Here is a 12,478-nt window from a genome sequence, read left to right as displayed (position 1 = left end):
TTTAGGGTATGTCTCCACTTAAAATGCTACAGTGTAGACTCTACATATGCTGATGGGAGGGGTTCTCCTGTCAGAATAGTTAATCCACCTCCCCGTGAGGTGGCAGCTAGCTTGATGGAAGAATTCTTCCATTGACCTAGTGTTGTCTACATAGGGAGATAGGTCAACATAGCTAAATCTCTCAGGGGTGTAGATTTTTCACACCCCTGAGAGAGTTAGTTATACCGAGATAAATTCCTAGTGTAGACCAGTCCTTAGTTTCCCAAAACAGGGGTTTTCTTTTCAGTTTCCCTCTCTTTCCATTAACTAATGGTCCACCATTGCTTTTCCCTAAGTTGTACAATGCTAGGTGCTTACAGTTAGTTTCGTGTAAACAACTATCCTGAAAGGTGACCCTCTCTGCCTGATTACTTCACCCTCCTGTTGTGAAGTGATGCTGTAATTGCACCCTAGTTTCATTTACAATGTTCCACACATATATACATGCATACATTCATAGCCAGCCTGTATGTACATATCTCCTAATGACAGGTTTCAGAGGAACAGCCGTGTTAGTCTGTATTCGCAAAAAGAAAAGGAGTACTTGTGGCACCTTAGAGACTAACCAATTTATTTGAGCATGAGCTTTCGTGAGCTACAGCTCACTTCATCAGATGTTTACCGTGGAAACTGCAGCAGACTTTATATACACACAGAAATCATGAAACAATACCTCCTCCCACCCCACTGTCCTGCTGGTAATAGCTTATCTAAAGTGATCAACAGGTGGGCCATTTCCAGCACAAATCCAGGTTTTCTCACCCTCCACCCCCCACACAAATTCACTCTCCTGCTGGTGCTAGCCCATCCAAAGTGACAACTCTTTACATAATCAAGTCGGGCTATTCCCTGCATAGATCAAGGTTTTCTCACATCCCCCCCACCCCCCTACACACACAAACTCACTCTCCTGCTGGTAATAGCTCATCTAAACTGACCACTCTCCAGGTTTAAATCCAAGTTAAACCAGAACATCTGGGGGGGGGGGGTAGGAAAAAACAAGAGGAAACAGGCGGTAGCTCACGAAAGCTCATGCTCAAATAAATTGGTTAGTCTCTAAGGTGCCACAAGTACTCCTTTTCTTTTTGCGAATATCTCCTAATGTTTATCAAGTTTAGAACATTACAAGCTTTCATAAAAGACCTTACTTCACATATTTCCATTGTATGTAACCTGTCAATTCAATTGCTTATTCTTTGGGGTTCAGACCCTCTGTTCTCCTCTAGGTATATCTTGACCCTGATTATCACACACCCCCTCATGACTTTGATGCTGGAGTTTTGGCCACTGGCCATGACGTAAGCTTCACCTGTGTCCTCCCTTTTCTAGACAGTGTCAGCTATCTCCAGCCCATCAATATGTTTAATCTCCATATCACACTGCAAAGCTATGCTCCAGCATAGCAATCTGGAGTTGGTTCCTTTTGTTCTACGGAGCTATTCCAGTGGCGCATGGTCTGTTAATACCCTTAACTGCCTATTTGAACAGGTAGGTTCTGAGGGCTCATCTACACCTGAAATGCTCCAGCACTTCAGTGCTGACACCACCTACGCTGTTGGCGTAGGTAATCCACCTCCCTGAGCGGCTGTGGCTAGGTCAATGGAAGAATTCTTCAGTCAAGCTAATCATGTCTAGGTGGGGACTTAAATCGGCTTAACTATGCCACTCAGGGCTGTGGATTTTTCACACCTGTGAGTGACAGTTATGCCAACCTAATTTGACCAGAACTGAGTTATTTCACAGCCCATAACACTCCTTATCTATTATGACAGGTTTCAGAGTAACAGCCGTGTTAGTCTGTATTCGCAAAAAGAAAAGGAGTACTTGTGGCACCTTAGAGACTAACCAATTTATTTGAGCATAAGAAAGGTTATGCTCAAATAAATTGGTTAGTCTCTAAGGTGCCACAAGTACTCCTTTTCTTATCTATTATGATGGTTCCATGGGAGACAGTTTTTTGCTCAGCAATACAATGGGGTGTTTCTTGTTGTCCTCCCCAGTCTGAATTAGTATAGCTGTGAGACCTTTGTTGAATGCATCAATGCACACTTCAAACATTTTCTTAAAATCTGGATTGGCCAAGATGGGGGTGTCTGATAAAATTTGTTTCAGTGTATCAAAACCCTTTTGACAGGAGTCTGACCAAACCACGTTTTCTGGTTTTGTTTTCCGGCAAAGACTCATGATAGGAGCAACAATGTCACTGAAACCTCCTACAGCTTTTCAATAATAGTTAACCAGACTTATAAAAGATCTAATTTGTTTCTTAGCTTTGGGGACAAGCCAATTTACAATAGCTTTCTGCTTTCAGGGGATATGGGTAGATTTGGCCTCTGCCCATCTAATGATGATGCAGGTATCGGATCTTTGCTGCCTCTATCGTATATTTTGACAGCTTGACTATGCGGCCTGCCTCCCTCCCTGAGGCTTTTCAATATCTTCCCCATATGTGTTTTGTGTTCCTCCCACGTACTGCTCAATATACCAATATTGTCTATGTAGCTGAGAGCAGTGTCCTGGAATGTGACTCCTGCTTTAATTCATTCAGAGGACAGTACCTTAAACTCAAAAAGTCCAAAATTAGTAATGAATGCAGACTTTTTTTGTGACACTGTTTCCAAGGGAATTTGCCAGTTGTCCCTTGGTTAAATCTAAAGTAGTTGAATGTTTAATTATGCTACGTCTATCTAACATATCATCTACATGAGACACAGGGCAAGCATCTGGGAGTGTAACCACATCCAGGGTTTGTGTACGCTTCAAATGCTGCAGTAGTGCAGCTGCCCTGCTGTAGTGTTCAGTGAAGACACTCCTTCCTACGCTAGTCTAGTGCACCTCCCCGAGAGTCGGTAGCTAGGTTGGTGGGAAAATTCTCGGTGGTGCTGTCTTCACCAGAGTTAGATTGGTTTAACTGTGTCGCTTAGGGGTATGGATTTTTCACACTGCTGCATGGACCAGGCCTAAATTTTCTATAATCTACATAAAACTGTACTGTATGGTTGTTCTTTGAGACTAGAACAATTGGAGAAGCCCAGGGGCTGTCTGAGGGCAGACCTACACTAAAATCCACACCCAAGAGAGGTAGCTACGCCAACCTAACTCCTGGAGTAGACAGTGCTCGGTGGAAGGAAGAATTCTTCTGTCGACCTATACGCTGCCTTTCAGGGAGGTGGATTACCTACACTGATAGGAGCTGACAGGAGAAACCATACTGCTGATGTAGGTAGTGTCTACAGTGAAGCACTACAGGGGTGTAGCGTTTCAAGTGTGGACAAGCCCTAAGTCCAGGAGAGGTGATACTTTGTGGTCCTCATCTGCATAGCATATCATGTTTACTATAGCCCCTTTGTTATTGTAAGCTTTCAATCTGTTAATATATACAGTCTGGAGAAAGCCCTGGCCATAGGCTTTCTGTACCTGGTAAGTGTTTCTGTTGCTGCCTGATTGTGTACTTTCAGTTCCAAATGAGGTGTGTGATTGACTGGTCAGTTCATAACTCTGGTGTTCGTAACTCTGAGCTTCTACTGTAAGCATCATAAGTCCCATTTTACAGATAGGAAAACTGAGACACAGATCTTGTGATCTGATCAAGGTCAAAGATGAAGTCAATAGCAGAGCCAGAAACAGAATCCAAGAACTGCTGATTCCCGATCCCTTACTTTATCCTCTAAGCACAGATTCATTACAGAGGTATCCTAATATATTATTGTAATGTGTATCAGAAATTAGCTCTATAAATCCTGATCCTGCAAAAGACACAAATGAGGTTCTGTGCAGGGGCCACCCATGCAGCTCCAGCTTCAGAATCACGACATATGTTGTTGTTCTGGTCTCAGCTGCCTTTCTCAGCACAAATCTCATCAAGTAGTTCTGCAGAACTCAGATTGCGCAGTGGGCTAATCATCACAGACCAGGGTTTAGTGAGCTCCACACTTTTTCTTTCCTGCCATCTTCGTGCAAGATGTTCCCACCTGTCATTCTCCGAGTCACATTAGAACTAGGAGTAGATTTTTATCGGTAAATGTTGGTGAATGTCAATTTCACTGTACAAGCACAAACCACTTAAAATATTTCCATCTATGGTTATCTAAATTTACAGATAGACAAAGTAAAACATGCTGCTTGAGAACTCAGTTGGATTTAAGGATATTTACTTTGTATATTTTGATATGTGATGTCAACAATTTGTGTTTTAACAGATATAAAGCTTTAACTTTTTAAAATATAGTCTACTGTAATTAAATAATTATTGTCTGCCTTCCCCCACCCCCCAAACTTTCTGCAACTGTGAAAATTTAAATTGTGTAAATTAGGGGGTAGGAGAAATTCTTAAAACCTGTAATTTTGATCTACTGAGAAAATTAAAGCAATAAAAATAAAGAATGCTTAACAGTAAATAAACACTGATATTATCCATCAAAGTTATGAAAAAAGAATCTAATTCTGACAAGCCTAATTTTCTCTCACTACAGAAATCTTCTAACAGAAGTTTCTACACAATAAAAACTTTATTTTAAAACAACCACCATATGATGTCATACATGTGTATTTTAAAACATTTACCTGTCTATTTCTAGCTTTGAAGAACAAAAGCCTCCTCCCAATGGGGTGCAGTGCTGAATAATAGGAGCAACAGAGGACGAAATCACAAGTTTTCATGTAGTTTCTCCCAAATTGTTCTGTTGGGTTCGGGGTACCCCCGATGGAAAAGGCAGTGGGATCAATTCACAAACACACAGATCCCAGGAGATCAGCGGGCCTGAGGAGTTCCGTGTCCCCAGCGCTCCCAGGATGCCTGCAGCTGGTCTCCTCCCTAGGGAATGGGGGGCTGCCATTACAGGGACATCCCGAATGTGCAAGGGATGTGTGTATGTGTGCATGTACGTGGGGGGCGTAACACTACAACTGGGTTGGGTTTGAGGGCTGCACAGGCCGGGGACTGGAATGTGTGTGTTGCACCCAAAGGAAAGGGGGAAAAGTGGGAGGGTGGTAAGGGGCAGCAGCGAAGAGGGGCAGGAAGAGAAGACACTGGGCAGGCGGCAGTGAGCACAGGGGCACCCGGGGCTCCAGGCACTGAATTCAGGGGCCCTGGGCTTGGGGGTCCAGGACGTGGGGCTCCAGGCAGTGAGCTCAGGGGCCCTGGGCTTGGGGGGTCCAGGACGTGGGGCTCCAGGCAGTGAGCTCAGGGGCCCTGGGCTTGGGGGTCCAGGACGTGGGGCTCCAGGCACTGAGTTCAGGGGCCCTGGGCTTGGGAGTCCAGGACGTGGGGCTCCAGGCAGTGAGCTCAGGGGCCCTGGGCTTGGGGGGTCCAGGACGTGGGGCTCCAGGCAGTGAGCTCAGGGGCCCTGGGCTTGGGGGGTCCAGGACGTGGGGCTCCAGGCAGTGAGCTCAGGGGCCCTGGGCTTGGGGGTCCAGGACGTGGGGCTCCAGGCACTGAGTTCAGGGGCCCTGGGCTGGGGGGTCCAGGACGTGGAGCTCCAGGCACTGAGTTCAGGGGCCCTGGGCTTGGGGGTCCAGGACGTGGGGCTCCAGGCAGTGAGCTCAGGGGCCCTGGGCTGGGGGGTCACACGCGGCAGCAGCCGTGAGGGACAGGAAGACTCGCTTCCTTCCACCGCTGCCCAAGGGGCGCGTCGCTCCCCCTTCGCTCTGCTTCGGCCCAGGGCCCCAGCCCGGCCTGGCTCTGGCGGCCCGCTCCCGCTGTCTGCCCGGGACCAGGCCGCTCCCCGCCCCGCACGCTCTCAGGGCCACCCTCGAGTCACCGCCAGGCCCGGCCCGGCCCACCGGGGACGGCGTTGCCCCAGGCTCCCCCGGCTTTCCCCTCCAGCCCGCTCAGCTTTGCATCCGCAGGCGCCGATTCCACCGGCCCCCAGCGTCAATGTCATAGGAAAGGTATGCCGGGGGGGTTGCTGCCCTCCCTGAGCCTGTTCCCTACAGGAACCCGCCTGTGGCGCGAGGCCGTCACTTGAACAACGACGGTCCCCACCTTGACCCCCGGTACAGCGCCGGGTGACTCACGCGCCGAATGTGCTTTTCCCGATGGGCAGTCACGTGCGCGGGGGCGGGGAACGGGGGCTCAAGGGGCGCGCCCTTGGGCAGTCCCGTCCCACGCTTGCGGCGCCCAGCCCAGCCATGGCCCTGCTCAGAGGTAAGGCGCTCGCCCCTCGCCGCTGTCCCCCCGTCAGCAGCCCGTTAAAGTCCCAGCCTCCCTTTTGCGCCGCGTTACCGGGTGATTCCCCCCCCCCCCCGTTTCCACGAAATAAAGGGTCGAGTGTCTGAAACCGGCGGGGTGCAGGCTCCGTTTTCAGGGCCTCTTCGCTGCAGCTTTTGAGCGGTGGCGCAAATCGCTGCCAGCCCCCTTGTGCCCAGGTTTCATTGGATTCATCTTTTATTTCGTTTGCAATTTCAGTGGCTAAGGGGTCGTGTTTATTTTTAAGCTTGTTTTTAGGGTTTTTTTTTAATCAATTCACATTTTCACTGTTGCAGGAAATTACGCGGGTCAGACGCTACTGAGGGTTGTTGAGATTCAAAAACTTAAAAATCTTGCTTACATGGTCAACATCACATGTCAAAATAATAAAGTAAATCGCCTTAAGTCAGACTCCGAGTTCTCAAACAGCATTTTTCTTACTTTGCCTAGCTGTAAGTTTTGATTATTATCAACGGAAATATGTTTTCCTCAGTTTGTGTGTGTATGTGGCGAAATCAACATATATCAATATTTACCAATAAAAATTTAATCCTGCCAAGGCTGGTAATATGTTTATGTATTATGGCAGTGGCTGCGAAACCGAGAACAGACAAACAACAGACAGAAAAGGGGTGGTGGGAAGCCAAGATTAAAAGATCATGAAATAAATATTTGTTTTGAAGTAAGCCTTTACTACACATGAATCTGGTTACTCCCTCTTTCTGTTTGTTGTTTATTTAAAATTACTGCCCAATACTAGCTGCATTTCAGTGGTGAGCTGAGTAATACCAGAATAAGGCACCAAATACAGAGGCCAAGAACCGAGCAGGGCCCATTCTTTCAGTTTAGTCTGCAAAGCACTTCGGGATCTTTCAAGATCAAGTGCAATCTGTAAAATGTTACTGTTTTTAAATAGAAACCTGTAATAAGTGTGTGTGTTTGCATGGTTTTATATATATAAAATCGTATGTATGTATGTTCTTCTAACATTCTCTCTCCATTCCCTTGCCAGCAGTAAAAAGAGATACACAGTTTTCTTTTCACTGATATATAATAATGGATTTTTATTTGCTGCATCTCTCTCCCCTCTCTGCGCTCTCATCTCATATCTCTGGCTCAAAGCCTGTGTTGTTCTGTCTGATTAACCGGCATTGGGTCTATTAAATACTGTGTGCATTGGCACCCCAGGAGCTTGGGCCATCATTTCACTACTGTAATTAGCCTCCGGTGTCCTGGAATGCAGAAATCTCCAGCAAAGTTTAAAACTTCAATCTATCTGAAATCAGTATATAGCTGACTGGCTTTGCCGAGGAACTATCTAATCTAAATGCCTTGTTTTCATTACACCCTTGTTTGTTTAAAGGTTCAGGGGGAATAAACCTTTGGTTAGAAAACAGTTGACGACGATAAACAAGAGGGCTTTGCCTGGCTAGCCCAAAAAGGCAGTGCTCTAAGTCCGTAGTCTTGGAGCATGTTGAAAATATACTGGAAACTTTTTAAAGAGTGTGCTCTGGTTCACCAGCCTCAAGCGCTCTGACACCCCATCCCAGCTAGTCAGACAACTCTGAAAACCATGGGAAACAGTCACATTTTGGCTCTCCATAGATTTGGGTGTATTTTTACATTACAATTGTATTTCCTCTCCATCACAAAAAAACACAACAAAACCCAGTGTGCCATATTAGCTCCAGAGCTTCAATTTATCACATTCACAGTTGTATCATTAACCATTAGTTAACCTTTGGAAGTAGATTCATTTAAGGCAAAGGTGAATTGTGCTGGCCTTATTTGTTACCACTTTGCTGTCCAGAGAAGAAAACTGGGGGAAAGGTTAAAGCATTGCTTGCCTTGCTCAGTGTGGAGACTTTGAACAACATATTTTGGTAACGTAAAGACCTCTGCATTCACTAACTCTTCGATCAGTCTCTTTGGTGCTGATGAACCCAGGACTTGGAAAAGCCCACTGACCAAAGCTGTCATTAAAGCCCTACATCATGATTCGGTGCCAGCCCCGTAGTAAAAATCCCAGCATCCTTCCACTTGCCAACAACACTTTCACATCCTGACCGAACCTGTGTAATTGTTTAAGGTAAAAGTGTAATACTTTAGCATTTCTCAAATGGGGTTTCCAACCCAAAAAAAGGTTGCAAGACTATTGTGGGGGGGTAACAAGAGCGGCGGCTGGCCAGGCACCCAGCTCTGAAGGCAGAGCCACTGCCAGCAGCAGCACAGAAGTCAGCATGGCATGGTATGGAGGGGTTGTCACTCTTTTTTAGAGAGGTCATTACAGCCTGAAATATTTTTAAAGGGGGTCCCAGCAAAAAAAGTTTGAGAACCCCTGTTTTAACACATCTGTAAATAGCAATGGATGCTCTCAGCTAAGGGTAGATTGTATACGAGATTGAGGTAAAAAACTCATTGCTTATTTACTTACATTATAAACTTTTCATGATAGGAAATGTCTTTTTCCTTATGTGTTTGTGTAGTGCTCAGTATCTTGGGGCTCTGCTCCACGAGTAGGCTCCTAGGTTCAACCAGAGTACAAATAAGTATTATTATTATGGTTTAGCTTTGTGCCTGGCTTACAGCGTAACTGTAGTGCAGAATTTCAGTTGTGAAATGCTGTCCTCCTCAACAAGTTATTCCTACTGAGTGGGACCAGTCTGTCGTGGGCTCTGCTGAGTCAGAACATAGTTGATGCTAGTTGATCAGTTGGCAAGAGCAAATGGGACAAATGCCCACTTTTGCCAAAAAGTCAGGCCGGCCGGGACAGAGCTTAATAAAGGGACTGTCCCGGCCAAAACAGGATGTATAGTCACCCTATTAATTCAGGATCCTCATTCTCTTGTGTTGGCACAAGATTTTTCCAAGTGTTCTTATGGTTCCTTAACTTTCCATCACTTTCCATCATTTCCATTCATAACATGGGGTTTGGATAAGGAGTCCTTCCGTGCAAAGTTATGTATGGGGTTTTTGCTTTGTTTTTGAGAATGATGGGTGTGGATGTCAGTAATGCATGGTCATTCTATACATTTTAGGTCAGTCTGCTGTTTTCTAGTTTCCTCTACCAGAAAATAGTAATGACTCCAGATGTTTCGTAATGGCCATGAGGGAAAGCAATAAATCAGAGTGTTTTTCTTTTTACCTCTCAACAAAATGCTTGCTCTGCCTTATGGCAACTCCCAGAAGGTCTTCCAGGCAAATCAGGGATATCAGATGTCTCAGTCTCCAACAATGCATCCAGTCCTCATCAAGGTGGGCAAGCTTGAACTTTGGTCAGTTCAGAAGGTTCCCTTAAACTGACAGTTCTTTTACAATATCCGTCAATTCAATCACAAGCATTGTGGGCTCCAAAAATATAAAAAGAGTGGGAGAAACAGAAGGCAGTTTTTCATTTTGGGGTAATAGATAACACATGTCTCTGGTAGAAGGCCTTGACATATTCATGAGGATAAATACTGGCCTAAGGAACAATCACTGTCTTTTTCCACACTATGACATCTTCATACATCCTCTTAAATACATTAAATACAATATCTTAATACATTTAGATACCTTATGGCAAGTGTCACATCACCTTTCACCAGACAAGAAATTGAGGAAGTAGCTATGGGTAAAAGTTCATGGCTTGCTCCTAGTCACTTTTCACCTAGAAGCAGAGTGTCTGTTTTTACAACTTATCAATATATGTTCCATTTGTGATGTAGAAAATTAAAGTTAGGCTATTTCTCTTCACTGTGTGTGTGTGGGGGGGGGGGGGGTATGTATGAGATGCATGCACATGCAATCAGCTGAAGTTTAATGTGAATTTTTTTTTCATCAGAAACCATGAACTTTAGATGAGGGAATTACTTTTTTTGTTTTTTAAAGTAAAAGCCTTTCTGAAAAAAATGAGGTAATTTAAAATAATGTGCTTCTGCATAGAGTCTGCCTTTTGTGCTTCCTGGTCTAAGCAAACAATTTACTGATGGCAGTTAAAAAGAAATTTCCCCAATAGGCAGGTTATTCTATAGTTGTCCATTTGGGACTTTCTTGTGCATTCTTCTGAAGTATCTGGTACTGACCATTGTCAGAAATAGGATATTAAACTAGATGGAGCACTGGATTGATCTGATATGAGAATTTTTGTCTGTTGCACATTCAAGCTCCCTTATTTTTCCTCTAAATCCCTCTTTAAAAAACACTTATTCATGGAATCCTTCTTAGCTTCTCCTCCTGACTCTTCATTTCACACATGCCTCCTTCTCTGAAATATTTTTCTAGGCTGTGTCTGGTGTATCTTGGATTGTAATGTGCTCAGGTTAGGGAGGGACCATATTTTCTTTGTTTATACAGCCCCAGGTAAATTTACAGCACTGTACTAGTACTCTTACTGACCCTCTGGGTGATGTAATCCAGTGGTTCTCAACCTCTGGCCCTCAGACCTCTGGCATCTGCACCTCCATATGAAATTTTTTAGGCATCCACAAATGAAAAAAAGTTGAGAACCACTGATGTACTCCACCTCTGCTATTTACCTGCAACATCTCTTTATTTAATGTCCATTCATCTTCCGCAGAGATTTGATCCATATCTCAAGAAAATCAAATGAATTGTGTCCATCCTCTTCCTAATTTAAACCTATGGATTTTTCTTGTTTGTGTTCTAGGTGTGTTCATTGTTTCAGCCAAGCGAACACCTTTTGGGGCTTATGGAGGTCTGCTCAAGGACTTCACAGCCACTGACCTGACTGAATGTGCTACACGCGCTGCACTGTCTGCTGGCAAAGTCTCCCCTGAGATCATTGACAGTGTCATTGTGGGTAATGTCATGCAGGTTGGTAGGATGGAATAATTGCTGGCACCTGGTTACTTGCTGAACACCTTTCCCTAGTGCATTTCTACATATAACTGCATCTGTTGTTCAATTGGTTGCTGTTGAATGAGCCAAAAATAAATCAAAGGGCTGGAAATACAAAGTATTAATAATTAAGTGATTCCCTTTTATGTTTAAGGGGCTGACCATGCTTCCATTGACCTTGTTGGGACCAGGATAATTTAAACCGGGGAAGCCTGTCTTTCTGTGAAATGCAATCTGATTAAAAAAACAGTTTGTATTCTCGCTGAATTTCAAGCCCCTGGGTATACTGCTCTTCTCAGTAGACCGTGACTTCAGAGTTAGAACTGAACAAGCATTGTTTTCTTTGGGTTTTAGTTAATTGCCATTTTGCTGGACATCATGTAACTGGTTGGGGCTTATAATACCTGAGAACCCTAGAAATTCTCTGAAGAAATGCAAAATAAATGTAATATCTTTTAGATTGCACCAGACAAGTTAGTGGCCTGGATGCGTGGATGAAACTGAATAAACAAGTCCTTGCCCCAGAGAGCTTACTGTCTCAAGGCACAATTGCTTACAATGCAGTAGCCTGTACTCACCCCCAGACTAGGTCACTAGCTTTGTTTTGGACAGGCTGACTAAGTTATTGGTGGCCACCAATCAGGATGTGGTGCTTTGCCAGGAGGCGCCCTACTTAGTGTATGGTTATCATCCATTAGTGGAGGGAATGAGTTACTATTAGCCCCGATACGTCACTTGAAACTTTTCAGCTGCAGTACCATTTTCAGGCTGACCTTTAGCTCTGGTGGGAAAGGGTCTCTCCTTGAAATAAATTCAAACACCTGCCTTCAGGAGATACTTTGGGAAGAGATTTCTTGAAAGAATATAAACGCTTCCTGTGGCTTATAATTCTCGAGGAATCGTGTCCTCCAGAACTAACATTTACCTGAGGTATTGGGTATTCTATTCTGAGCTGATTGAAACAGCTGTTGTCCAAGTACATTAGTGGTTTACAAATGCTGCAATTTTTTTGCTTTCCAGAGCTCCTCAGATGCTATTTATATTGCAAGGCATGTTGGTTTGCGTGTGGGAGTTCCTATCCCAGTTCCAGCCCTTACTGTCAACAGACTCTGTGGTTCTGGTTTCCAGTCCATCGCCAATGGATGTCAGGTACAGTACTTGTTCTCTGAGTATGGGCTACAATTATATATTATTCATAGCTGTTATCAAACTGCTGTAGTGAGAGAGGGGATGTGTTCTGACCCAAGTGCTGTGTGTTTGAATTAGCCGAAGAATTGCTCTCTGCTGAATACCGTGGTGGTGTTCAGCTGTTATCAGTAAGTGATCTCCTGTGAGCATCCCAATAAATTTATACCTTAAGGAGGAATTTAAAGGTGCACGGAGTGCCTTGGAACTAAAAATCAAATGCATTTG

At 44.6% G+C, this 12,478-nt stretch overlaps 1 protein-coding gene, 1 long non-coding RNA gene and 1 other non-coding gene across 4 annotated transcripts in view; 1 reads left to right on the top strand and 2 right to left on the bottom strand.

The window, feature by feature from the left end:
* LOC125637029 (uncharacterized) overlaps positions 1-6,102 on the bottom strand; it is a 24,554-nt gene extending 18,452 nt beyond the window's left edge. Inside the window, exons 1-2 of one of the 2 annotated variants that reach the window (XR_007356802.2) lie at positions 6,023-6,102; positions 4,603-4,852 (exon numbers count right to left, since the gene is read on the bottom strand). This is a non-coding gene — a long non-coding RNA (uncharacterized LOC125637029). Of the gene's footprint in view, positions 1-4,602; positions 5,952-6,022 lie in introns of those variants that run through there. The other variant, XR_007356801.2, reaches the window with a different exon arrangement.
* LOC125637487 (small Cajal body-specific RNA 18) lies at positions 3,867-3,952 on the bottom strand. The gene has a single exon (XR_007356967.1).
* ACAA2 (acetyl-CoA acyltransferase 2) overlaps positions 6,083-12,478 on the top strand; it is a 22,185-nt gene continuing 15,789 nt past the window's right edge. The window contains exons 1-3 of the mRNA XM_048851031.2: positions 6,083-6,184; positions 10,875-11,041; positions 12,086-12,214. Of these exons, the coding sequence (XP_048706988.1) occupies positions 6,169-6,184; positions 10,875-11,041; positions 12,086-12,214 (312 nt within the window). The 5' untranslated portion in view covers positions 6,083-6,168. The remainder of the gene's footprint in view (positions 6,185-10,874; positions 11,042-12,085; positions 12,215-12,478) is intronic.

The sequence above is a fragment of the Caretta caretta genome, chromosome 5 (genome assembly GCF_965140235.1).
Source record: "Caretta caretta isolate rCarCar2 chromosome 5, rCarCar1.hap1, whole genome shotgun sequence".
Taxonomy (NCBI): domain Eukaryota; kingdom Metazoa; phylum Chordata; order Testudines; family Cheloniidae; genus Caretta; species Caretta caretta.
This window is presented reverse-complemented; position numbering and strand designations above follow the sequence as displayed.